General features: G+C 47.9%; 2 protein-coding genes across 4 annotated transcripts in view; both read left to right on the forward strand.

Moving 5' to 3' along the window:
- glra3 (glycine receptor, alpha 3) overlaps positions 1 to 12,918 on the forward strand; it is a 54,477-nt gene extending 41,559 nt beyond the window's left edge. For 2 of the 3 annotated variants that reach the window (XM_086210468.1, XM_086210470.1), the window contains 5 exons: positions 299 to 436; positions 737 to 951; positions 3,058 to 3,207; positions 4,847 to 4,972; positions 6,619 to 12,918. In XM_086210468.1, coding sequence (XP_086066594.1) covers positions 299 to 436; positions 737 to 951; positions 3,058 to 3,207; positions 4,847 to 4,972; positions 6,619 to 6,963 — 974 coding nt within the window. In that variant the 3' untranslated portion in view covers positions 6,964 to 12,918. The remainder of the gene's footprint in view (positions 1 to 298; positions 437 to 736; positions 952 to 3,057; positions 3,208 to 4,846; positions 4,973 to 6,618) is intronic. The other variant, XM_086210469.1, reaches the window with a different exon arrangement.
- Positions 12,919 to 15,258: 2,340 nt separating this feature from the next.
- hpgd (15-hydroxyprostaglandin dehydrogenase) lies at positions 15,259 to 27,394 on the forward strand. The gene is made up of 7 exons (XM_086210471.1): positions 15,259 to 15,492; positions 16,031 to 16,154; positions 18,194 to 18,300; positions 19,554 to 19,650; positions 25,407 to 25,483; positions 25,583 to 25,746; positions 26,844 to 27,394. The coding sequence occupies exons 1-7, from the start codon at positions 15,400 to 15,402 to the stop codon at positions 26,965 to 26,967; spliced, it is 786 nt and encodes a 261-aa protein (XP_086066597.1). The 5' UTR covers positions 15,259 to 15,399; the 3' UTR covers positions 26,968 to 27,394.
- Positions 27,395 to 27,664: the final 270 nt, after the last annotated feature.

Genomic DNA, 27,664 nt, shown 5'->3' on the forward strand with positions numbered 1-27,664 from the left:
TTGGGTACTGTTGTCTCCGCCTTCTTTTCTTGTACCTCTTAGAGGAGAGGTTGTCTCGTGTGTGCGTGGTTGTGTGTATGTCCATGCTCAAGTGTCAGTAGAACCACCAGCGTGCCTTTACACACGGCACCACTTTTTTTTCTTTCTCTCAGAACGATAAGTATAGACAGAGATCCAGAACATCTTAATTCACTGAATCTGAACTACTGGACTACTCAGATTATTAAATTGGTACCAGAATGGAAACTGTGATCGTCAATGGTTTTGATCGGTCCAACCATTAACTGTTGATTTGCAGTTGGTTACACCATGAACGACCTGATCTTTGAGTGGCAGGAGAATGGACCGGTACAAGTGGCCGAGGGCCTGACGCTCCCACAGTTCATCCTGAAAGATGAATCAGACCTGCGATACTGCACCAAGCACTACAACACAGGTAACACACACACACACACACACACACACACACACACACACAGAGCTGGAATCAACACTGCAAGGTCAAAGATAGCCACTGGGTGAAATGGTTTGTCACAATCCTGAATGGACAGACGTCAGACGGACTGACATCTTGTCACAAAGTGGGACGAAACCATCAACAGTACATAGCTCGGCTGGCAGGCCCGAACCCTGTTGCCACGCCCCTTTCTGTGACATCAGCTAGTTTTAAGCCTTGCGCAAACTTGTTGTTAATGTTGACGGCGTACAGTAACTCAGTATATTTTTTATGTTTCAGGTAAATTCACGTGTATTGAAGTGCGCTTCCACCTGGAACGTCAGATGGGCTACTACCTGATCCAGATGTACATCCCGTCTCTGCTGATTGTCATCCTGTCCTGGGTCTCCTTCTGGATAAACATGGACGCCGCCCCAGCCAGAGTGGCGCTGGGCATCACCACTGTCCTCACCATGACAACACAGAGCTCCGGTTCCAGAACATCTCTGCCGAAGGTGTGTGTCTGTGCATTTCATTATACGTGTGTGTGTGTGTGTGTGTGTGTGTGTGTGTGTGTGTGTGTGTGTGTGTGTGTGTGTGTTTCCTTCAGGTGCCTCACCTTCCTCTCCCAGCAAATGCAGGTAGCAGCGGATGAACTTTAGACTCTTCATTGGCCGCAGGTGTGACTGTGAGTGGCAGCGGTTGTCTGTCTGTGTTTGTTTGCATGGGAGTGGGCTGGCGGCCTTATTTAGCCTTCCTCTCACCTGATGTGTGCTGGATATGCTCTAACCCTCCACGCTATAAGCCTGTCGGCTGGATGGATGGAGGGAAATCAGCTACGCAGCATCATGACCCCGATTTTACACGCGCGACCTGGTCACGAACAGAAGAGTGTAAATGTCTCCAAACATTACTGCACACAGGCGTCAGCTTGGAAACGAGCTGAAGGACCTGAGCTGCAAGTGTAGAGCAGCAGTAGCTTGGACTGTGTAGCCCCAGAACCAATCAGATCGTGGGCTTTTAATCAGTCTAATAAAGGACTGTCAGGCTGTGGCTGTCACTGCGTGTCGGTACACAAACCTTTGTAGTAGTGTAGCGTTGAACAGAGCAACATTGTCATGTGTCAGTCTCAGCTCCTCCCATCTCTGACCACGTCGTGCATGTCAGGCTCATCTGAAACGTTTGCCCTCTGGGACAGGGACACCGATGGCTGATTTTTGGGGGCGTTTTTCAGAGCGCCAGCGATGTAAGAGCCAAACGCAAAACAAAGAAGTCCATCCACCCTTCCATTTTGAGGCGACAGTGCTCACCACTGCACCACTGTGCCGCCCTAAAGAAGACGTCCAGGCACTCAAAGCATCAAAAGATGAGGAAGGAATTAATGAATTTATCTTCTCTCTCCTTGGCTACCGTCCTAATTTCCTCAGTGCTCATATCCTGATTGTTGGGACCTGGTTTTTATACCAGAGATCCAGAATGTTGGTGTTTTCACCACAACGATCAACACAGATTCGTCTGAGTCCTTCTTGTCCGAGTGTTTTTTGTTTTTTTTTACTGGTGTATGTTTGCTTAAACAACTATTGAATGTTTTCAATATTGAAAAATTATAACGTCCCCCCCCCCCCCCCCCCAAAAAAAAAAAGATGAGGAAGGAAGTACTTTAACAGCCTTTACTGGGCCGCCGTCCTGGCTCGGTGGCACAGCTCCTTCCACCGTCTCACCCACGGTGGTTGGAGGATACGGTGACCTGCTTCAGACTTGAAACTATCAGACATCCACTCCAGCATCGGTAAACTGCAGGTCAGCTTGACTACGGTCAGGCCTTTGGTGCGGCAGTGAGCTATTAGCACGTCTTATGGTCTGGCAGTGACGGGGCGGCGGGGGGGACTATTTTATGTGTTTTCTCTTTGTTTATGTTTTGTTGTTCGCCAGCTGCTGCGGTTTTGGACAGTTTCTGCAAACTCTCAATAAAAAAGATTTTGATCATAAAACAGCCTTTGTGAGCGGCCTTCTTGAGGGTTCACCAGCATCAGTGGGGCGCTCTAAACCTCAGGGGCGTCCAAAACACTCAGTAGTATAAAATCAGGAGAGAATGTAATTTTATTTCAAGCGTGTGTTAATTACACACATTGTGCATCTACAAGAGCGTGTGTGAGAAAGAGCCCCTCAGTCTTGTTCTGGTATCTTGTATGCATGAGAAGAAATCTGACATGGAGCACTTTGTTACATAAGTCTGATTAGCACATCCGTTCCTCGCACACATACTGTACACATACACCTCAAAACACGGGTGTGTGTGTGTGTGTGTGTGTGTGTGTGTGTGTGTGTGTTAAGAGTTTAGGAGGTTTATCATGTTCCCAGTGCGAGACAGAGCTTTGCACTCCAGTATGCTACACGTGTCTGAATAAGTCATTGTTTCATAAAGAAAGGAAGCTGCACCAGTCGGACACCACAGGCGTCATTGGTCCAATCACACGGGTGTGTGTGTGTGTGTGTGTGTGTGTGCTATGATAACATGAATGTAGCATCTCTGTTCTGATGAAGTGTTGACTGCTGTCAGCCAGCTCGGTCAGCGTCTGGAGCCCCATGAGTGTTTACCGGTCCGTGTCTCTCCCTCTCAGGTCTCTTACGTCAAGGCCATCGACATTTGGATGGCAGTGTGTCTTCTCTTCGTCTTCTCGGCGCTGTTGGAGTATGCTGCCGTTAACTTTGTCTCAAGGCAACACAAAGAGCTGCTCCGGTTCAGACGGCATCACAAGAACAAGAGCAAGGTAGAGAACGATCCTCTGACACCCGACACATCCGTACGTCTCCCTCGCCTGCACTCAGGCAGGCACAGACACGGCCTGATGGCTACTTGTGTAAAAAGTACTTGACCTGAACGCTGGATTGAAGCTGCCCTCTTGTGGCGACTTGGTGCCATTGCAGTTTGAATAGCATAGCAATAGAAATTATTGTTAGAAACTTCACCAGTCCGGCTGTGTGGCTGTAGGAGCATGTAATGGTGCATGTGTGACGTCATGACACACCACGCCTCACTTCCTGTGCACGTGCATGTCGCTGCATCCTGGTTGTTTGTGTGGTGCTGTGGTTGTTTGCCCTGACAGAAGCCATCCAAACATGGAGCTCGATGAAAGTGCTGAGGAGGGATCACTCAGCATTCAGTCACCTCCCAAACATACAAACTCCATTTGCACGATGGGAGGTTTAAGCTCTTATAGAAACAAATCAACTGGTAAAGATGTGCTGAAGGTCGCCAGTCTCCGACGCTGATGGGAATATTGATGGAGGCCTGACGGTGGCTCAGCTGCAACACCCACATTGATCCACTATGATGAGTAAAAACAGATAATGATCCAACACTGAGGGCGTCTCTTAAAGAGTTTCAGTAGCCAGGACCTGCGGGATCAACTGTAGGTGCCGGCCACACGTTCAGTATTGAGCGTATGAAAAAGTTTGAAGAGGTTTGACAACAGAGAGAGCTGTTGCTATAGTAACTGTCGCATTACGTGAAGCACCTGCTGAAAAAAAATCCATACCATAGGTTTTTAACCTTCTACAAAACAATCTTGAAGTGACAACATTGGGATTTTCAGATATTCTCCGCTTTTGACGCACGTGTTGGTCCAGCACTGAAGACTTCTCAATCATTATTCCAGCGGAGAGATGTGGCCTTATCGCAGAGAAGTTTACCGAAAAGTTTGGTACAAATGATTAAAACAACCTAAAAATTATATAATCTGTTAAGAATGTCAAATGTATGTTCATCTTAATCTTGGGATTTTTTTTAATGTTTTGACATGAATCACTTTTGTCCACCAATGACGGTGAGACAGATGAATTAAATCAGATGTGCTTGTGTCAGGATATTGTCATGTGCCGGTATCTGTTCTGCCAATATTTTGTTTAAAAAAAATGTTCAAATGATATTTACATGTAACACATGATCATGCAAACATCATGAATTTGGAAAAAAGTTATGTTTTATGATTCCAAAACATCTGCGATGGCCCTTGAATCATTTATCGCTTCCTCATGAATTTACAGCAAATGACGAGCAGTGACTTCAGCAAAACTGCCGTCAGACAATCGCCACAATCACAGAGATATTTTTAAAGAATGACAGATACCAAACGATGACGTGACAGAAGCGCTGTTAAATGAGCCCTTATTTACAGTGGGACATGGTCAAGATTTCAGAATTTGCAAAAATGTCATATCCTGAAAGGGTTTTTTTATGTGCTACACTGTTGAGACTTAGCTACACCGCGCCAACCAAATGTGACTGACGGCGTCTCCGCCAACATTCAACACACGTCGACTGAGCGGATGAGTGCCCCGTGCCAGTTGTTGGATGCTACTTGTTTCCCTTTGGTTTCTCTCTGGTCTTGGTTGGGCTGCATGCTGTAGAACTGTGGGGGTGGCGTTGATCCAGAGGAGCTGGCAGATTCCCTCCATCACGTTAACGCTGACAACGGCCTCAAGTCAGACCCACTCTATGGATCTATGACCAACATCTACACCAGCAACCACAGGGTAATGGCACAAAACACTGTGTGTGTGTGTCTGTCTGTGTGTGTGTGTGTGTGTGCGTGCATGTTTGCATGTGTATGTGCATGTTTCACTAGCATGTATTGCAAGACCTTCCCCATCAGTTTGGTTGTTAATACGCTTGTTCCAAAGATATATGGACACACACACCAGCTGGAGGGTGGAAGTGATCACATTTAACAGCAATGACAATGTTCATGTATTATTTCTAAGCACAGAGTCCTACAAATGACACCGGCAAATACTTACAGGACACAGAAGCTCTCCTCCCTGCACCCTCTTATTAATCCAAACACTGCTTGTATGCGAGGGAATCAGTGACAGTCAGTGAGCGTTCAGGAGCAAACCAGGTCTGGTGCACAGACGATGCAAAAACTCAGACTCTCAGCACAGAAAGAAATGTCGAACATGTCGTTTTTTATTAACGTTACTGATGTGCTTTCAAAGAAACCTCTTTCCGTGGGCCAATAACACATGGCTGCTATTTTAAACCCCTTTTTAACAAGAAAAAATGAAATCAACACCCGTCTCTCCTCTGCGCTGCTTCAGGGAGCTGAAACCCATGCAGAACAGCTGGCTGCTAGTTAGCTTAGCATAATGAATGGTAGAGGTTGGGCTGTGTAGCATAGCTCTGTCCTCTGTCCTTCCCATGTGTGCTCTGGCTCAGGTTCAGGATGCTGGTTCATGCAAGAGTAACCCTCTTTAGCACAGAGGGGAGGAGAACCTGGGTATGGTGGACAACAGTCGGCATGTTCACCAAACAAGTTGACTTGTTCAAATATTCCAGCATTTGTGACGGTCAGACGCTGCCAAACCTCGAAGGTATCAGCAAATTCTCAAAGTTACCTTGAAAACAAACGCACACACACACGAAAAAAAAACAAACCCTGCAGCCTAAGAATTGTTTCAAACTAGAACTGCAGTTGGTGCAAACACAGTGGTTCTGTTAGACATACGACTGATCTGAGAACAGTCCTTTACCAGAAGTCCGAAGCTGAACTGCAGCCTGTACAACATAAAAGTCCTATGTAAGTGATTAAAAACGGCCCTTGAACACGGTTCTTCACGTGTAGGTCAGCACGTTCAGGCTCTTACAGATGGATTCTGATCTCAAGTGTTTTCCGGGGTTTGGGTTTTCTGTTTTTTTTTTCCCTTTTATGATTTCTGGCCTTTTATTTTGTGTCAGAGGATCCAAAATACCCAGAAACTGCTTGTGGTTCAGAGAGTCAACAGAATTCTCTGTAAAGTTCATGAAACACGTCACCTTAATTCTAACGTAGATGAAACCTGTAGGCCAGCATTTAAAGAGCTCGTAGACGCGAGAGGATGACGCACCTACGGTCCTAAACTCATCTGTTGTCAAGAACTGGACAGATTAGCCGTCATATTGATTGAATATCGCTCATCAAGACGCATTGATTCATGGAACTTGTTCTTCTAGAGATCAGACTCCCAAAGTCATGAATCAGCTGAAACTGATCGAGCAACTTGAATCCAGTCCTTTGATTCTGTCATAATAAAGCAGTATATCGAGTGAATCGGTGGTTGGTGCCTTGCTCCAGGGCACATCAGACACATGTGTGAGATGATGTGATCAGACTCCCTCCTCCTCCTCCTGGTCTCTCCAACAGGAAGGGGAAGCACACGAGAGCAGGGTGACCTCCCCGGCCGCTGTGACCTCCACTCCCAGCATCAGCAAGGACTCCAAAGCCAGCACTAACAATGCTGTTGCTGTGCTGAACACTTCAGGAGCCACCGCTAACACCACCCAGAACCCCCCTGGGCCTACAGGAGGAGGGGGAGGGGGAGGAGGGGGCGGTAAAAGCACGGAGGAGATGAGGAAGTTGTTCATCGACCGAGCCAAAAAGATTGACACGGTTTCAAGGGCCGGCTTCCCCCTCGCTTTCCTCTTCTTCAATATATTCTACTGGGTTCTTTACAAAATACTTCGACATGAAGATGTACATAAGCAATAGAGAGAGAAGGAGCCTAGACGTATTTGTATGCAGTAGGTTCACACACACACAAACACATCCTTGTACTCATCTCCCGGTCACATTAACCCTTTCAACTCAAGATGGCCTCCCGTCAGTGAGGGGTCTTGATTCTGACCGTGTAAATCTGAGAACATTTCAGTCCGACAGGCGTGTACAGGAATGAACACACACTCACACACACACTCGCTCTCTCACACACACACACACACACACACACACACACACACACACACACACACACACACACACACACTCTCTCTCACACACACACACACACACACACACACACACACTCTCTCACACACACACACACAATAGGTAATGCGGGCCCCACCCTGATGGATCATCCAGACACTCAGAGGCCCAGATGATCTTGTGGGGTTTACACACCTCGAGCGGAGTGGAAGAGCATCAGATGTTGTGTATTTTGGATTGTTGTACATTTATTGACTGTGATATTTATGACTGGAACCCTCAAATGTGAAAGAAACGATGACGGAGCAGAACAGCCAGTGAGAGTCGACCGGCCGTCACGTTAGACGCCAACGCAGAAACTCACTTGCAGTCGCGCCACGAAATGTTAATGCCGGAGTGAATCCGTCTCCCCAGCTACGACCTCATCTGTCCTTTTGTTTTCTCAAATCGAATCCACAGCCTTTCTTGTCACTGCATAGCAAACAACGAAACTGGAGTGCAACTTCCTTCGGTGCAAAACAGCTCTGTGTTTTAGTTGAGTTTTTTTTTTTTTATGAATCTTTCATGCACCAATTATATTTTCATTTTTGGTGGGAATTTTCCTCACCGATTCCTTAATAATCCTGTCTCCTTCAACGCACGCTGCCCAACTTTTGTCCTGGATTTTTAAGGTCATTTTTGGGGGGGGAAGTTGAACTCAGGGCCTTCAATAATCTCTATAATTTACTGAGAACAAAATCTGCACACTTGGATTTCTATTGAAACTTTTTTTTTTTTTTTTTTTGCCAGTATCAAGCCAAATCATTTGGTCTCGTTGTCCCTAAAAAAATAAATCTTCCCGCAGTAGAAGCCATGGAAATTACATGCATTTTATCATGAGTGACATGAAGGGGGAAATGGCATTTAAATGGTTAAAATGTTCTGCTGAGGACCAAAGCTGCTTAAAAAAAACAAAAAACCCACCATAACGCAACATTGAGTTCTGAGGAAGTTTTAAGTGCTGGGACGTCATTTTCTTGAGAGATTCATGTGTGTGGCCGAAGTAAAGGATGCATGAGGCTCCTGGGACCACCTCCCTAGATTAAGAAAGACCAAGTGTGTGTGTGTGTGTGTGTGTGTGTGCGTGCGTGTGGTAGAAACCAGTAAAAACTGCCGTGACACGTGTCTCTGGAACCCCTCTGGTGTGCTGCAGGCATATAAATTAATAAAAGCAACTCCCATGATTCCAATCCCTCGCCCCCGCGCAACTCCCTGAGCCCAGCTACCGTGTGCTGGGTTGCCGCTGTCCTGCGCTTTGTTAGTTCCCCACAGCAACATCTCCACCGGTCACAAGGTACCGCGCCAGCCAACATAGTCACGAGGGACGGTTTTACTGGGAGCTACGTGCAGACGACCATCGCTCCATCAGTAGGACACAAACATTTTCCTGGTATCTTGTCAATCTGATCGTAACCAAAACTCAGGACAGAAACGTTTAAAATCACAGACTTGATATGCAAAGAGAGACATTCAAGTACTTCCTACCTTCAGTGACAGATTTTAGATGTACAACAGCAAAAGAGTCCACGCGTTGGTAGAAAGTGGATGTTGAAAAGCTCTGTGTTACCAGGAAATGGTTCCCTCTGATACTCGATGTGCTCTCCAGCCGTAGTAAACAGAACTCTGCTGTTGGCCCAGCAGCAGCCACCAGGGCCCGGCCCAATCTAGATGGAGTCCTGGCCTCCCCGGCTGATGAAATCAAGATGATGGTGATAAAACCATTACAACGTGGCGTTCCGTTTCACAATGGTTCTCGTGTTTTTTTCCTCATTCTCTGTCAGCCTCTGGCATGCTGATGGAGGGAGGGAGGGGGAGAGAGAGAGAGAGAGAGAAAGAGAGAGCAGTTGGGCAACAAGAAAGATCAAACCAGTGAAACAGTTTGGAAACACTTTAGTTTCAAGGAAGATGATGATGAACTTTAAGCAAGCAAGATGTGCCCCCAAGAGCCTGAGTCACATTCCAGCTAAGCAGCTGTGATTGAGACATTCTTGGTAATGGAGTGGCACTAAGAGCTGCAGCTGCTGCGTCACTGCACAGCTGCTCAGGGCTTCCTCTCTAAACGCCACTGAAAGCAGCACTGGGCGCTTTTGCTGACACCAGGTGACACCAGAGAAATTACTGCACTGAAACCAAACCAAGATGCTGCACAAGGAAACACGAGAGTTGTTATTTGTGATTGGTGGCGATGATCGCGAGCCTTTTTAAGATTGTCGTCCAACAAGTCGTGGAGCCGGCGCTGGAGGCCCTGATTACTTCCCAGCACTCTGGCGTGTCTCTTTGGTATGTTGAGTTCCTCGGAAGATAAAACCAAGTTCTCTCTTCCTGTTTGTTCTTCTGTCTTCCAACTTCGTGACTCACCTGTTGGGACGGACAGGAAGTGACCTCCCCTCCCCCCTGCTGAGAGCTGCTGATATGGTACGCTGCCATCACGGGCTGATAACGTTTGACCCTTCGTTCCATGAAGAGACAACTAGAAGTGAGGAACTTTAGGGACCACAAGAGCACACACACATGCACTCTCTCACCCACGTGTGTCTTACAGTACACCTCACACACACACGCAGCCGCTACTCAGGCATAGGTGTAGACGGTGAAGAACGCAGGCTTCTTCCACCCTTTCACTCTTTCATGTTCATGCTGTCATAGGAGACAACCTGCCCGTTTGTCTGATTTTCCTATTGAGAAACGTGATGTTGAACATTGAGTTAGGAGTTGTTTACACCTGACAGACACTCGAGAAGCGCATCAGGTGAGTTCAGACACGGCCGACCCTACGAACCCGCTGCTGACTGGATTTCGGTTTCTTTGAGGAATCTCATCTTTCCTTCATTCCTTCTTTTTTTGTTTTGTGTCGAAGGGAACCTTACACCGGGAGAGAAAAACAGTGGTTATATCACCTCTGGGGCATTGAAACACATGAAATCGGATCCTGCACCGCTGGCCTGACCTCTAAAATTTACATTCGTCAATACTCTATCATTTTAATGAATTTAAAAGTATGCTGGCAGGGTTTTTTCCTTTGTTTTGTAGTTTCTTTACAGTCTTTTTACAAATGAATGAACAAGTTCTCTTGATGTCAAATGAGTCAATTTGTAAGAAATTCCCCGAGACGCGGCCGTTCTTGAAGTGTGAGGAGAACATAACCAAGAATGAACAGAGCTCAGAAACAACACGAGGAGGTTTCTCTTTATGAAAGGAAATATTTTAGCGTCATCCATCAAATGCTGTGTCAGGTTTCATGTGTTTGTGCAAACGTCTCTCACTGCAGCCTCACAAGCATGTAGCTGGAGGTGTTGAGTCGCTGTTCCTGGTCCGAGGACCCTCCGCGCCCCATCGGTGACACTTCCAAACGACGTGTTTCCTGCTGGTGTTTTTCCAGAGCCTTGTAGCACAGCCGGTTCAGAATGTTCATCTGAGAGGAATCTGGAGCTAAATGCTGTACAAATATGGACGCTGCCGTGGTATCATGGGGGTCTAAGCCTCCACAAGTCCATTTTTAACTAAAACTCCTCACTAATACCTTCATTCTTCTGATCCCAGCGTTCCTGGGGGGAGACGATAGAAAATCAGCGGCTCACAGATTGCTTCCTCTCGCCCAGTTGGCCGTGACCTAGGACCTGCATGTTGCAGTGAGCCGGCTCGGTGCAGCCTGCTGCTCACCATCGTCCCTCGCTCTTGTCTCGTATCCACCAGTAACTCAGTACTGTTTTTTCTGTGGTGTCCAGCAGTTCGTCTCACACCGAGCATGATCTCGCCTCTGATATCTTGTCTCCTACCATGCAGAAACTCATTTGCGGAGCGGTGAGCCACACAAATGTAATTTCTGTATGTTGATTTTGAACTCGCGCCATCGCGTCAAGCTACGATTCAACGTGCCGCGCGGCAGATGTGGTCCTGGAAGAGTTAAACGAGCCACGGCTCAGGTTCCCCGTTCAAAGACTGCTGTGCTCTGTAGTCTAGGGTTTCCTGGGAGGATGTTCAGCAGCCAGCTTGTTAATATGAACTCTTCCGTGCAGTAACTGTGTGTTATTTACACCAGGGTTTCCACCCAGGAATATTTGCATCGTTATAATGAAAACAAGCATTTGCTGTTTCCATCAGGAAGTTTCTGTTGCCAGGGACTGATGTTTGTAAGGAAGTGGACTTCAAGACGCTACGGACCGTTGCCCTCCCTGATGTCGTGCAGTCTGGAGACTGTAATCGTAGTTCATCTGTGGATCGTTTTGCACCACCAGGATTTGATGTTGGAACAGAGAGAAAACCTTGAACCTCTTCCTATGTTGCACATTTGCATCTCGTGCGCCGTGAGCTCCACCGCGGTCTCACCCGCCGCGTGACCTCAGCTGACAGTCCATCAGGTCCTCAGCCTCCTCAGCAGCTGGAAGAGCAGCTGTGCAGAGCCGGCGGGCTGCGTACGCGTTGTGTTTGCAGTACGTGGGTTAGAAACTATGGCTCTCAAAGCTGGAAACCAATTGGCCTCGGTTTCTACACCTGCTGAGTTTTAGCCGCTGCCGGGTTGCTAGGGAAGCCCCTTAGCAACCAGCCTCAGAGGTACGCGAAATACGTAGCCTACATTCTCTTGATTATCCGCTTCATCAGCAGTCCAGCTGTGACGAGGTCCGGTCCAGCTGACGAGCTGGAAGTCACAGGTGCACGTTTATGTATGCTTCACTTTCCATCGCTGCTTTCACACAGAAATATAATTTGGGTGGTGACGTTATGAGCTGATTGTTCGTAACTGAGTGCCACAGGTTTTTCATCTCAATGCCACAAAAAAAAAACAGGAGTCAGGTTTCCTCACCGGGTCTCCACTGTAGTTTTCCCCAAGGACATGAAGCCTTGTTTTATCTATGTACCTGACATGTTTCACAATTTAATCTCTACCTTTGAAGGTGTTATGTTTGTTTTGTAGTCATACTTGCGTTGTGGTTCCCATGTTGTAAAACTGTGGATTTATGGAGAATCCTTTGTTCTGGGTGCATCCCTCCCTTGGAAAAAAAGAAGCTCAAGGAAAACCTGCCATGGGAACTCCGGCTCATCTCTGTCACATTATTGTCTTCTGGGCGTGGCCACGTTTCCGACCTCAGACGGAGGATTTATTTTTAGATTTCTTTCAATGATAAACAGATGTCACGTCACTGTGTCCTTGTTGTGAGTCGTCCTTCGTATACGCATCAGAAGTCTGAACGCAGCGCAGCAGTACGAGCGAGGCGTCACATAGGAGTTCTTTCATGATGTTGTCAAACCCTTCATACATGTGTGGAGAACAAACTTGAGAGCACGCACACGCACATGCACACGCACACACAATTTTTGTAAAATAAAATGTGCATATTTTACATCGTGCAATTAAAGGACCAGTGGGAAGGATTTAGGGAATCTATCGGTGGCAGTGGAATATTGTAATCCTAATTCCTTGTAATCTGAATCGTGGGTTCATGAGTTTAGAAAGAGCCCTTCGTACCTGCGAGAGCTGCGAGTTAAACGCTGTAGATTAGAGCTTGAGGGCGGGCCAGCAGCTCTGAGAGGTGACATCACTATACATCCTTAATATCATCATCATTGACTACTGTTTCCCGGCCATGACTCGACTCACGTCTCACCTGCTGGCTCCTCCTAGGCTGTGTGGGAGCGGGGGAGGGGCGGGGCTGTACCCCACAGGTAGACGCCACAAAATCCTGCACAATGGTCCTTTAAATTCTATTGGATTGGAAATAAACCTGGTCTCCACTTCTTAGAGTTGCCTCGTCTGTTTTCTTGTCTCCGTCTTCCTGCCTCTCAGGACACGTTACACTACATAACAGGCATTCCTTCACGTGTGGCCCCGGCCGGAGCATTGACTGATCTGACGTCGACGATCCGGGACTTTGTTTCCAGGGATGCAAGTATATTCTTCAGACAGTATCTTGAGTGAAGTCTTTCCATGACTTTCTTCTGGAAAATTCCCCTGATATTCCTGCTTTCATGGTACAGTCACACCATTGTTACGCCAACGTCAGCATTTGACCTGGAACCATTAGTCATGCTGTGATGTACACTACCAGTCAAAAGTTTGGACCCGCCTCCTCATTCAGTGTTTTTCCTTTATTTGTACTTCCTTCATGTCAGATCCATACTGAAGACATCAAGAATATGACGCCAGATACACGGAATTATGTAGCAAAGAAAGATAGTTAAATAACTGTAAATATGTCCTGCATTCTAGATTCCTCAAAGTAGCCTCTCTTTGCTTTGTTGCCAGCGCTGCAAACCCTTGTCCTTCTCTCAGGGAGCTTCATGATGTCACCACCTGAAATGGTTTCACCTCTCAGGTTCAAACACTAAAACTACAAAAACCTTGAATGTGTCCCGGAGTGCAGGTGCAAAAACCATCGAGAGCTACGATGAAACTGGTTCACATGAGGACCGCCCCAGGAAAGGAAGCCCAAGAGTCTCCTCTGCTGCTGAGGATGAGTTCATCCCAGTCACCAGCCTCAGAAATCACAAGCTAACAGCTCCTCAGATTAGAGCCCAGATTAACGCCTCCGAGTTCTGGTAGCAGACACGTCGCTACACCAGCTGTTCAGAGGAGACGGCGCCCATCAGGCCTTGATGGTCCAGCAGCTGCTAAGAAACCACTACCAATGGCAGCAACTTGTGAGTGGATGTGAGTCGGCAGCTGCCTGCATCCTCACCAGACCAAACCAACTCGTAAGCTGTTGGTTTGAGGCTTTGGCTCAATTCCAGCTCACGGCTCGTCGACGGAGCAAATGTGCACAACTTTCGGTCAACGTATGATGCCGCTTGGCCTCCGCCGACAGTAAATAAATACGTCATTGTGAGTTATGAATAGTAAACATTGAAAAGTTTCTTTCTTGTGGGGACAGAAGTTTGCACCAGTCCTGCAAAAGACCGCACGCAAGTTTAAGAACTGTCCAGTTTAATCTCCCGTAAAGGTTCAGAAAACACCGTCTCAGGAAGCTGGACTCTTCTGACCTTGATGAAAACAGGAGCCTCATTCAGAAGGACTTTTTCAGCCCTCAGTTTATCAAATCATGAACTGTGTTTTATCTCCCCTGCAAATAGTGGGGGTGGGGGGTGGGGGGGCATAGCACATAGCCTCCTTGGATTTAGGGACATTTAGGCTGAGGTGTGTTAGCAAGGACCGTTGTCAGCTGCAACCAGAAACTAGAAAATACTGCTAATAACAGAAGCTGACGTGTCCTGGGACGGCCGCACAGCCCAGGTTCTTGTTTGAGAGAGGAGGGATGATGTGGGTCAGGAGGAGCAGGAGGATTAGGGGGGGCAGGGATGTTCCTGACACCGGGGATGAGACAGAGCAGGGTTTGAGGTTAAGAGCCTCCGGCTTCCTTTTTTTGAGTGGAGTGTGAAAATCAACATGCAGAGACCTGACCCTCTGCTAATGTGTTGCTGACAGGCTTTTCTCAGGATTTTTTTCTTCTTTTTTTTCTTTTTTTTTTTTTTGAGGCAAAGGGGGGAAAAAAAGAAAAAAGCCTGGAGAAAATGTGCACACCTTAAAAGTGTGCTTGAGGGAATCAGGATTTTAACCAGCAAAAGAACCCCAAGGGATTCAAATTTCACGCCAAGATGGGACCAAAAGATGGCCAATAAAAGATCAGACCAACGACCACCCTCATTTTGGCACCGGAATCAACTGGAATTTGATTTTTGCCAATAGATTGGAGCTTGATAGGCCGGGGAAACCTTGGCCGAGCAACAATTCATGTTGTGCAACAGTAAAATCACACAATAACACACTCCTTAAAACTGCTGATGAGGTCTCTCCTGCCAAGAGACACGAGTCAAACTCAAACGCTGATGAGTAGGCAGAGATGTGTGGATGGAACAAGACAGGCAGGAGGGCAGGTACACCAAAACCTGTTATTATTGTCCTCCAGTTTACTTAGTCGCTCCCTCTCTCTCTCCCTCTCAGTCTGACACACATGCAGGGTTTGTATAGACTGATAAGCAGAGAGAGAGAGAGAGAGAGAGAACATAAGAGGGGGGGAGGGAAGAAGGGAGGGAAAACACAGCCCAGCTTAAAGAGTGAAAACACACACGAGGGCGAGAAAGCCAATCATTGTGCCTTAGAGAGAGAGAAGATAGGAGAGAGCGTCGGACGGAGGGGAAGCAGCTGGTGAGGTGAGGAGTCACAGAGAGAAGACCAAGTTAGAGAGGATCATGTCTCTGAGTGGGAAGGTGGCCCTGGTGACCGGGGGGGCTCAGGGCATCGGGAGAGCCGTGGTGCAGTCACTGCTGCAGAGCTCAGCTAAGGTCAGTCCTGCTCACTCAGACGCTCTTCAGCTTTGCTCTTCCTCTACTAAGATGTGCTCATCAACTGAAAGTACCTCTTGCTTCCATGTTTAACATTTTGGCAGCTTTTGTGAAATCGACTTCTCTTTCCTGCTCAAACACAACCTGGTTTGACCTAACCCACCTGAGGGTGCTCCGGCAAGCGCACACTGTTTGCACATCTGCTTTACTGATCAGTCCTGAGGGGACTTTACTTGACACCAGCACTGATGCTTACATTCAAAGTGAGTTAAATTGGCTGCTGTGTTCATTTTTCTGCACTGCTTCCTCATTGTCTTTGAAAAGCTGTTGGAGCTGAGCTTGTGGCCAGGGATGTTGACACATGTAAATAGAGTGATTCACTTGAAGGCAGTTTCTGAGAATTCCTTCATGTTCCCTGAAATGAGGCTAACTGCAAACATGCCATTAGATTTGCTTTTCCTGTGCTGCTGCTCACAGCACACACGCTCAACCAGCAAAGCAGGACAAGGAAGTAACCGAGGCTGTCTGTGTCTTTCAGGTGGCTGTGGTAGACTTGAACAAGACCTGCGGTGAGGAGTGTAAAGAGCAGCTTGACGCAGAGTTCGGGGAGGGCTGCTCCACTTATATTCAGTGTGATGTGTCCAATGGAGACGCACTGAGAGGTACATCTTTTCTGTAAGAGGACACAACTTTGAGCTGCGTGACACAATGATTTGGAGCTTTTATCAAAACATTCAGTGTGCTTCTCACTGGCAGCCGTCCACACCGTTGCATAATGGAATATCCACTTGTCAGGAGTGTTAATGCACCTTTCACATCAAAGTTTGCAAGCTTCCTCATGATGAATGAAGACTTCAAAAAGAGCCGAAAACAAGTGACTCTTCTTGGCCGCGATTGGAAAGTTTTCCTGCGAGTCTCTGCGCTGACAGCTACATTCAGCCGGAGTGAAAGAGTAACAGACACTCTGTGACTGTTCTGGTCACTTGTGAGTCTCCCACCACCAGGCTGGTCACGGGGGCCAAAGTCTGGCGCTGGGGTGGCATGATGTCATTTCTACGGTTCTGGTTCAGGTTAGGGTCAGAGTTAGGATCAGGGTTAGACTGACCACATGAATGGAAGCCAACGGAATGCTCTCACAAGGATAGCTGCGCAAACGCCCATGTGTGTGTGTGTGTGTGTGTGTAGGTGGATCTAGATGAGAGCGAGTGTCTTGTGAGTGAGTGAGAGAGAGGAACAAGGTTTCATTGTGTGACGTTGAAAAAGTAAATCCCTGCAGGCTCACGACTGTGGAATGCTGTTTGGTGTTGCTCTGAACTATGTGATGGCATTGCTGTTGATGTATACACACACACACACACACACAGTGCATGGAGCTAGTGAAAAAGTGAGTGTGGTAGGAATTTGTGTATGTAGTTTTTAGTAGAGCGTGTGTGCATGTGGGGTTTTTGTGTTTGCTTCTTCAGTGTGTGACTCATTTTTGTGACCGCATGTGTGTGTGTGTGTGTGTGTGTGTGTGTGTGTGTACCTGTGGGCGTGTATGTGACAAGCAAATGAGTCTGTTAAAGGCAGGTATGTTTGTTCCTAATTGCGGGGTGTCCAAGCATGGAATGCGGCAGGTGATGACACATGCGGGTTTTACCACCTCAGGTTTCTCCCTCCAGCTGTTTATGCAACCTAATCTGTCTGCTCACATGTGGAGATAAACAGCGAGCTGCTGGCTCTTTGGGTAGGACCTCCACCCGTTCACGCCGTCTCCAACGTGTGGGTTTCACTTCCACAGGGATTTCTAACCACAGTGTGTGTGCGTGTGTGTGTGTGTGTGTGCGTGCGTGCGTGTGTGTGTGTGTGTGTGTGTGGGTGTGTGACTCAGCTGACCAAATCACTCTGTAATTGTCTTAATGACACCTGTACATGTATGAACAATGCTGTGTCACGGCAGAGACGATGTGTCCTCGTGAGGTATTTAACGCATGTAAGTGAAGCGATGAGAGCGGACCGAAGCAGGACGCCTAGAACTCACGCCAGCCTTGTAGATACTGACCCTGATGTCCGTCATTTCGGAACCAGGCGGACAGAGACTCTTCTCACCTCTCTGGTGCACTGGGGGCTCCAGACCCCCACCAGACGGCTGGCTGACAGTTAGCTTAGCTGCAGCGAGCAGTGGTGCGATGGAGACAGACGTCTTAAAGGCCATCAAATACACTTCCCTCCCAAATGTTTTCTCCTTTACCTGCTTTGATACTACAAGGGTTGTGCTTCACATTCACTGAAAATAAGGAGTTAGTGCTTCATCAGATACATGACTCGAGACCACTGTGACTGCCTCGGTCGCTCCTCAAGTCATCAACAAACACTGAGTTTCGTAGGCAGGGTTTTGTCACTGGGCCAGTCAGGAGAGAAGTTCCAGTGAAAGAAGCTCTTTGCATTTTCAAGAGTTTTGTTTTTTTTCATGGAGAGTGTTAACACAGCTCTAGTTCTATTATTACAGGGCCGTTTTGGAGAAAAGTGTATTTGGTGTCTATTGAGAAGGTTTCCTCCATCGGCCCCTGCTGGCCACTAGACAGACAGACCTGGAAGCTGAGAATTAAATGAAAAATAAAAAACAATCTTGGGGGTGGTTCTTCGCTGTTGGAACTCCAGTTGTGTTTGTGTCCCTCCTGAGTGTGACTGTGTTCAGATGCGTTTTGTTTCTGTGGTCCAGAGGCCTTCCAGCGGACGGTGGACCAGTTCGGCCGTCTGGATATCGTCATCAACAATGCCGGCATCAACAATGAGAAGAACTGGGAGAAGACCATCCAAGTCAACCTGGTGAGATGACAAGATGAGGACGGGGGCGTTCATTTCTCAGCGACGTGCAGTACTGCAAGGACTGGACACCGTTGCACGGCTGCTCGCTTAACGCAGCATTTTTATCAAGAATTCAGTCTGCAGATTCAAGAATTCGGGAAACAGGTGTTCTTTTTTCCCATTTGAGCTGTCAGCCTTCAGTTTTGCTGTCTGACTCACTGAGTTTAGGCAGTGAAACTCTCAGACTGGTCTCTGGTTTAAGAGTGTCTTCGTGGACAACGGCGGCGTTCTCCTCACAGCAGAGACACGCTGCTGCTTTCAGCTGATGGACTGTCGCTTTGGTAAACTGAGACTGAAACGGTGTTGTTTCGTCTGTTGTAACCGGCAACACTTCCGTTGTTCAGAGGACTATCACGTGTCACTGCAGGAGTGATGGTTTGCACTGGCGCCGACGTTTGTCCCCTCTCACGTTGCAAACAACTGCCTAATTACACCGTGGGGGGGCTCATAAAGTTGGGATATAGAAAAGGGTGAGAGGCAGGTTAAAGTAAGAGTGACTCAAGCGGGCTGGGGATAGGAAAAATAAGATTCACACGTGGCATTCCTCCATACTGGAGCGATTTTGAATACCGTGATTTCTTTGATTCACCCTCATGAATCAAGTTAGGAATTTAGGGTCCGACAACAAGAAGACAAAGTCCCCCTTTAACCTGCGTCTTGTGGAGACAAAGCAAAGCTGGCTCTCGGCTGGAGCCGTTGGTCCTGTTGAGGGCGTATAACTTGAGGGACTGAGTTTGGGTCCCTTCAACGGGATTGTATATGTGACATCCCGCTAACACAGTAACTGCTCCACCAGACAAACTCCACCTGAAAAAGGTTGTGTTCTCACAGGCAACGCGGCGTCAGAGTTAAGGTCCGATCCGCGTGCGTGTCGGCTGTGTCGGGGGAGGAAATGCCTCCTCATCGAACCTCGAAGGTTCCATCCAGAGGGAATGCATAGATGGCGAGGCTTCCCCTCCACTACACCCTCTTCCTGTGTTTTTATCATGGAGCCCCTGGAGCTCAGCGGCTGCTAATGAGCGAGAGACTTTCCAAGTGGCCATTATTGTTTATTGCAAGGAATACTGCAACATACTGAGATACAATAAACCTGCACCGCCCTGTTTCTTCCCCACTAATGACTAGAAGAATTCTGGAGTATTGTGTTGTGTTGTGTTGTGTTGTGTTGTGTTGTGTTGTGTGTTGTTTTGACCCTGTTGTCTCTGTCTTTGCAGACCTCAGTCATAAAGGGGACCTACTTGGCCCTGGAACACATGAGTAAAGAGCACGGCAAAGAAGGAGGCACAATTATTAACGTATCCTCTATGGCAGGTAACTCTCACACACACACACACACACACACACGCACACACGCGCTCTCTCTCATACAAACTAGCTCAACATGAAACAACACGGCCTGCTTACGGAGGGTTTAAATCTATGTTGACCTTCAAAAAGTCCAACTGACGCTGATGAGAAGCAGATGATGTGAAGCTGCCTTCCCTCCTCCAGTTTGGTTTGTGAGGATGAGGTCATGGTTTAAAATTTATTGCAGAATTAAAAACAAAAACAAAAAAAACAGGCAAATGAATTCCGAAGGCATGTAATAACCAACAATGTGACATGGAACCTTAGCATATGTGCAAAAATAGTGCCCCAGGCATGTTTTAGGCTGAAAACAATCACATCACATTGAACATGACAATGCATTAATCACCATGACAGGATGACGGAGGGGAGACGTGTGAGAGGCCGGAAACTCCCTTTTTGAAGCACAATCACTGCGTCAATGACCGTAAAGTCACAGGATGACTAAGGAATTCATACTTCGGCTCCCGTGTCTTTCCAAAGCTTCTAAAACCCTCGTTGTCTATCACTGAGAATGACGGTGGGTCTTTGCTCTGCAGCCATATATCATCTATCGATCCAAACTGCTAGAAGGTTTCATGATCTCAGAATGCAAGCGTGTCGAAGTTGCGCTGCAGACGAGTCTCAGTTTGTCCACCTGTCTGTTAGAAAGATGGCGCCACAGCGCGTTTGTCTCCGGCGGGATCCCAGTGCCGGGGCCGACGTAGGGTGTGAACTGTTGGAGGTGATCTGAGGAGCAGACCAGAAATCCCAGACTGTTCGGGGCAAACGCAGAGATATGCTGATGCTAGTAGCTGAATTTTCAGAACTTCTACCACAACTACAGTTTTTCAGCTCAGAGGAGCAACAGCAGCGCCACTGTACTCATTCACAAGTCAGTGAAACGTTGTCACTGCTTTTTTGAGCTGAAAAAGGCTGGATTTAGCATTCTTTTGACTGCAGGACATCGTCCTTGTAAGACCCTCTTTTAGTCTCTCACACACACACACACACACACACACAAACACACACATTCCACTGGCAGGATGGAGGGCTCTCTTGAATTTGATGACTATTATTACAGAGTTATGTGGGAGGTGATTGGGGGCTGAGCTGCTTGAATGAAGGAAGGGAAAATTTTGGACTTTGCAGTATTTTGCAGTATTTTGCAGTACCCAACCCTAACATGTGTACTTGTACCTCTGTCAAAATGCAGTATCTGCTCACATACATGGAAAGAGCTTTTTTGTGATCTGATTGCAAAATGAAAATGTGCCAATGATTGTTGAGCGACTGATCGTTCGGTCCATGACACAGGAAGAGAACTGGGTCCTCCTGGTCTCTGCCTCCTGTGGGAGCTCACATCTCTCCATGGTTTTAGGGGGGTGCATCTCTGCAGAAACTCCAAAACCTGAGTGACTTCCCACCTGGCTGGAAGCGCAAGCCTTCGATGGATTCGTACTCATGACACTCCAAACTTTGTCCTGACCGACAGAGATTGAGGGATTCATTTATGTCAGAATGTCACCGGTGAATATCTCAGATGTCTCTGGAAGTCAGGCCCATCAAAGTAGTCTCTGTCTTCCTTTTTGGGGGGGGGGGGGGTGTCGTGTGGCGAAGAGCAACCGTGACAGGTTGGCTGAATCCGGATCAATCAGCACTTCATCATGGAAAAGCTCCCTCTCCTCCAGAATCTCCTCTAATACGTTTCCCGTTGGTGATAAAAGCTTGTAAATGTGGCCACTGAGGGCGGCCCCTCATTTTTATCACCACTTTCAGGTCAATGTTTTCTTTTAGTGTGACGTTCAGGAGCCCATCGGGAGATGAAAAGTTAGTGTGAATGTCGCGAGTCTCAATTCCGCTGGCAGACAGCGACTGGATGAGAGGTTAAGTTCTGTCCCCTCAGTCTGGGACACAAAGCCTCGTGATCCCGCTCTCTGCTCTCTGAATAACGTCACCTTTGTGACTTGGAATGTTGCAGGACACTGCAGGACCACCAGTCTCATCAATCCTTTTGCATTGTTTCTCCTGAGAGCTCAACAGCTGAGGGGTCAGACGGGCGCTGGGGGCTGCTCCTCGCTCACCCTGACACGTCTGTCAGTTGTGATAAAACTGTCAGTGGCCAGGCTTGCTAGGTGACCTCTGCCTAGCTCCTCTCAGCCAGTGGCCCGGCTGCAGGACTGCAGACACAAACACTGAACACCGGTCCCACAAGGAACCCCCCCGCCCCCCAAAGACCAAGCCCTGCAGCACATCAGGAGGTTGTGGTGTCAAACCCGTGAATAAAGCAGATGAAATACAAGCGTGTGGCTCCAGTGGAGAGCTCCTTCAGCAGCAATCAAAGTGTCTTGCTTTTATTGAAGTCATTTGAAACTCTTCATTCTGGTGAGCAGGTGACAGCAGAGCTCGGTGGTTTTCAACATTTATTCTGTGGTTGTTTTGTCTCATCGAGGCCTCCCGCAGCTGTGAACGGCTGGACCTGCCGAGTGTGGAGGCTGGCTTGTGAGCTAGTCGCTGGTTAGCAGGAGCTCAACATCGGTCTGGCCACGATCCCTCAGTCGTCGTCAGTACGTATCAGTATGTGTGTTGAGACAAGGCGACTCACTCAGGAGGAGGCTGCAGACCTGAAGAGGCTCAAGCTGCCACCCGTAGCTCCACCTGCTCACGTCCCCGTCTGTCCATCAGTCTCTTCCCTTTCTCTCTCTCTTTATCTCTGTCCCTCTCTTTCCTTCTGCATATCTGTCTTCCTCCATTCTCTGTCTCTGTCTCTGCCCCGCTCTCCTGCTCTCTTTCCCCCCAACCGGTCAAAGCAGAAGGCCGTCCCCACTGATCCTGGATCTGCTCGACGTTCCTGCCTGTTAAAAGGAAGGTTCTGGTGGCTGCTGTTGCAGGATGTGCTGCTGATGGAGAATTGTTGGGTGGAGGTTCATTGAAGGAGTGAGGTGCTGGACCTGCTCTACCTGTAAAGTGTCATGACATAACTTTTGTTGTGATTTGGCGCCGTACAAATAAAATTGACTTGACTTGACTTGACTCAGTCACAGCGTCTGTCACCCAGAACCACCCACAGAGCCGCTCTCTCTGGACCTGCCCAGTAGCAGGGCTTCTTCCCTCCATGCTTCTCATCCACGACCTCAGTTTGGCCCCCACTCCCCCTCCTCCTCCGTCAGCTCCATCAGACCATGACAGCAGATGTAATCTCGACATGCCGCAGCACGACACCGCGCTTTAAAATATGAACATCTTAATGGTGGTTTCCACTCTGCCTGACGGGGAAAGAAGGCGAGAGAAAACTGGCCTTAAATCAACAAACCTCATTAACTCTCATCGTTCACGCCGTTGATTTGGCTTTAATGAACAAACTCTCATCTCTGGTGATCCGCCCTCAGCTGTCATGGCAACACCTGACCTCACCTTTGCCTGTGGGTCGCTGCTTTGTCACAGTCAGCGTAAGGCTTCCGCTAACAGTTCGGAGCCATGACAAAGTTCGGAGCCGGTTTCTGTGGGGGCCAACGTGTGTTTTATGTGCTTCTATATGCTTTTGCTTGTTACTGATTAGTTCATATGAACGTAAATAAATGATGGATGTGACTGAATGAATAGTTGATGAGCAACAGGCAAAAGGTTGGTTCAATTCATTCGACGTGGGTCATTTTTTAAATCTAGAAATAACTTTTTGGGAACCTTCTGTCAGGAGCCGTTTTTATGCGACTGTCGCTTTAAGAAAACAGGTCTTAGGCTCACGAATTCTTTTGAGGGAAGTTGAGGCTGAGGCCACGCAGTTTTCCCACCGTAGTGCCTTTCCTCCTGCAAACAGATGCTTTGGAAAACTTGGAATAAATACATTTTTTTTTTGTTTGTTTGTCCTGTGGATGTTTTTTTTTTTCCATGCAGTGAAGGTGCATGAGTCAGGTTAACCTGGTTTAAAGCTTCAACTCCCACAGCGGTAAACAATACGCCCCCCCCCCCCTTTATCAGATGCTGAGTAAATAAAGGCCTCACCCATGTGACTTGGAACACCACGGCAGTCATGGCGGTGAGGGCAACAGCGTTGACCCACACCTGAGGTAGCGGGAGTGACTGTGAGTCCTGAGGTAGAGGTGCACCGCTCTGGGCTCCCGGTAAAACGTCCTCATCACGCCGGCGTCCTGGTCGACGCTCTGAGATGTTTATAATAGCGTCGCTTCGTAGCTGTGGAGCAGTTCAGCCTCCAGTCACATGTGGTTATCATTTTTTACTTATCTTGCTTGTGATAACATCAGTGTGTGTGTGTGTGTGTGTGCGCGCGCGCGCGTGTGTGTGTGTGTGTGTGTGTGTGTGTGTGTGTGCTTGTCATTCTTTAGCAAATGTGGACTTGTGCAAACATGGTCAAACACACTGCAACCGTTTAGTTTAGTGCTGATTTTTGGGGTGCGGGCCTGTGGTTGAGGGCAGCAAAGGCTGGTTAGCTTCAGCCTACAAGACGTTTCTACAAGTCTGTGTGTTTCTCCTGCCAAAATAATCGCAGAGGCGGATTTATCCGACTGTTCTGGAAACATAACAACAATAACTCTGTTGCTCCTTTGGCCTGCAATCATCACCTGGTCTGTTTCTATGGCAACGTTCTCCCTCAGCCCGTCTCTCCTCTGCTTGCTAGCGATGTGGTCTCAGGGGGGGAGGCTCTGCTCCATGCAGGGGGGGCAGGACTCTGCTGTTGTGCCTGCTGGGTCGACACCCTGAATGGAAGGAGATTCTAATTCATGTGATCAGTTAAACTTTGGTTCACCCTGATGAGACTTTTCAAAATGGCTGCTGCAAACGGAGCCCACGTCTCCCCGCCGGCGTCTCCCCGCTGGCGTGAACGCTCTCCAGGTGTTTCCTCAGGTTGGTTGCTTTTTCTCACTCGTCCAGAATGCGATTCACTCTCATGTTTTCATCTAAACATCCAAACCTGCAGCCATTTTGTTTCGTCAACAAGATCTTACTTTATATTTCAAATGATTTAGAAAACTGGAGTAAGCACTCATTCTGGGCTGGTTGCTCAACACTAGACAAAGTCGCAGCGATGATGTCACCGCTGCATTGTCCTCCTCATTTGCTGCATGTCACTGCCATGACTCGTGGCCCATTACTGGCTGCACATGTCAGACTAAAGCTGACGTACATTTTGTTTTTGTAGCACATTTTTCTCTATTAGATTTCCATCATTTCTGTCCTTTTTTTTCCCTTTTCTTCACACTTCACCCCGAGGGCCAAATTGGCCTTTCCACCGGCTTGTGGGCGCATTGCCATAACCAGGCTGCTGCGAGCGATGGCTCACCGCCATGGCGATAATGAAAAGCAGCCTTTGAGGAAGAGAGTGTGAATCGAGGTCAAGGAAACGTTTGGACCCTGAGTGGAACAGATTTGCATGTTACATGTTATGAATTTTGATGCTATTTGGGGGTGGGAGATGGGGATTATTTCAGGGCAGATCGCCTCAAAAGAACACACGAGAACATTTTTGTACTGTGTGTCACAGACAAGTATCTAAAATATGAGGTGAAGCTGGAACTAAACCTGGATCAGGGCTGAGAAGCAGATGTGTTCTCAGCTCTGGAGGCCGCCATGTTGGAGAGGCAGAAAAGCTCCCAGTGAACTGAAGCACCGAGACTTCTCTCCTCTGGAAACACACGTTTATTCATAACATTTCATTTACTGAAGATGTGTCCCTGCCTGCCGTTTGATGTTGTTGATAACGTGTTCGTTACTCCTGTCTGTAGTCTTCCTGCACTCTCCTCACCAGCCCGTCTACACCGCTACTAAACACGGAGTCATCGGCTTCACCAGAGTCATGGCTGTAAGAAGCACGCACACACACACACACGCGCGCGCACGCACGCACGCACGCACGCACGCACGCACGCTCTTCCCAAGTGTCAATGTTCTGTTCTTGCAGGATGCCTCGTCCCAGGGCGACTACGGCGTGCGTATCAACGTTCTGTGTCCTGCCTTCGTCGACACGCCTCTGCTGCATTCGGTAGAACGCGAGGACAACATGGGAAAGTTCGTCAAGTTCAAGGACGATTTCAAACGCAGCATGAGCAAGTTTGGAGTTTTACAGTGAGTTTTGATCCCTGGGGTCATGACCCCTTGCCCTGCCTCACCCTGACCCTCGGGCTGAGTCTAAACAAGCTCTTAAACCCAAGGGGCCCATTTAGTTCCTCGCCAATAGCGATCCAGATATACATGACCTCGTCTTAGATTTTAGTGACGCTGTCATGTGGGGTAGAGGAGCAACAACTCAACTCATGACATAAAAAACTGCACCTCTCATCACTTTTATGGGGAAAAGTTGATTTAGAACGAGGACTCTCAGTGGTAGAACTCCTTCAAGTTATCCACAGAGGAACTGATAATCAAGGCCTCATGTGTTTATGGCATCAAGAGAAATACTACACTACCCACAATGCTTTGTAGTGTATCAGCAACGTCTCTGACCACTGCAGCGATCTCTCGTGTGATCATCTGAGAGGAACCAGGTTACAGAAACACGAGTTCCCCCTCTGACAGAAACATCCATTCGCTGACGGGGACAAGTGAGCCAGCAGCGGCAAAAACAGTCAGTTAGTCGCAAAGCAAGGTTAATTTAAAACGACATTTGAGATCGTTAACGCAAAGATGAAAATCCAGTCCTCGTCCAATCCACGTCACGTTGATGGGGACGTTTTACCGCCGTCAGCGCCCAAACCAGCCGGCGCCTGAACATCCAACTCACACACCCGAGGCATGAACGCCGCCATGCTGCTCATCTGAAGCTACACACGTGTCCCAAGCCTCCCCCTGCCGTGCACTCGTACCTTTGACTCCAGTTTTCTGGTACATGTCATAAAAGGCTGAATTTGGGTTTATTATACTCTGTAAGTGTGTGTGTGTGTTTATTACAAAAGTGTGTGTGTGTGTGTGTTTATTACAAAAGTGTGTGTGTGTGTGTGTGTGTGTTTATTACAAAAGTGTGTGTGTGTGTGTGTGTGTTTATTACAAAAGTGTGTGTCACTCAGAATTTGAGGCGAGATGTTGGCATCTTAAAAGAGGAGCTGCAGGTCATCAGGGGTTGAATGACTGAAGAGGTTTCTCCTCTCCGCCTCCCTCTCCTCTCCTCTTCTCCTCCCTCTGCCCCCCCCCCCCATCCCCTTTGATCTCCTCCCTGTCACCTCCAGGCCGTCTTTGATAGCAGAGGGGATGATGAAGTTGATCACGGACACCAGTCTGAACGGTGCAGTGATGAAGATCACCTGCTCCAAAGGGATCCACTTCCACACCTATGAGCCGATGTCTGCTTGAGCGTCGGCACTTTGGACTCCTCGTCACTGAGGAGAAAACTGACGAGCTGGAAGTGGTCTGACTGCCACACAGCAGAACCTGGTTCAGGAGCAGTTCAGCATCTGGCCGCTGCTGGAGTTCCTTTCAGAACTGCAGTGTTTGGACCTGCTGGAGGAAGTGACCTGAACAACACCTGATCCTGTATATACACCAAAATAAATCATAATTTCACTCCTAACATGACAATGACCATCCTAGATAGACAGTCTGCTGATTATCATCCACCTCACACACACACACGCACACACACACACACGCACACGCACGCCTGACACTGATGGTGCAGCTTCTTTGATAAAACAGTGTTTTTGTGAGAACTGCAACAGTTGGTTATCGACAACTACGGTTTGTACAAAAAAATTAAAACAAATACCTTGTGAGATAAATTTGAAACGAGAGAAATGGCGCGTGTGTGTGTGTGTGTGTGTGTGTGAGTGAGCTGGATGTAGCGAAGGAAGTCGTCATCACGAGATGATGTTCGAGTGTTGAGCGTGGGCGCAGCAGCAGGAGTGTGTTCACGGCCTCGCTCTTACAGGAATCACATGACAGAAACGTCACTCAGGCGTGGGCTAAACAGGACGTAACACATCACAGCACTCTTCCTTTCCCCGGTGACAGGTGAAGAATCCCAGCACCACTTTACAGTAAAGGTGCTGTG

Source organism: Aulostomus chinensis, chromosome 8 (assembly GCF_037954235.1).
Source record: "Aulostomus chinensis isolate RoL2024-O1b breed Wild chromosome 8, RoL_Achi_v1.0, whole genome shotgun sequence".
NCBI classification, from domain to species: Eukaryota; Metazoa; Chordata; class Actinopteri; order Syngnathiformes; family Aulostomidae; genus Aulostomus; species Aulostomus chinensis.

Coding starts and splice junctions, on each gene's coding strand:
- hpgd (XM_086210471.1), top strand. CDS start 15,400: ATGTCTCTGAGTGGGAAGGTGGCCCTGGTGACCGGGGGGGCTCAGGGC. Junction 15,493..16,030: donor TGCTGCAGAGCTCAGCTAAG/GTCAGTCCTGCT, acceptor TGTGTCTTTCAG/GTGGCTGTGGTAGACTTGAA. Junction 25,747..26,843: donor AGCAAGTTTGGAGTTTTACA/GTGAGTTTTGAT, acceptor TGTCACCTCCAG/GCCGTCTTTGATAGCAGAGG.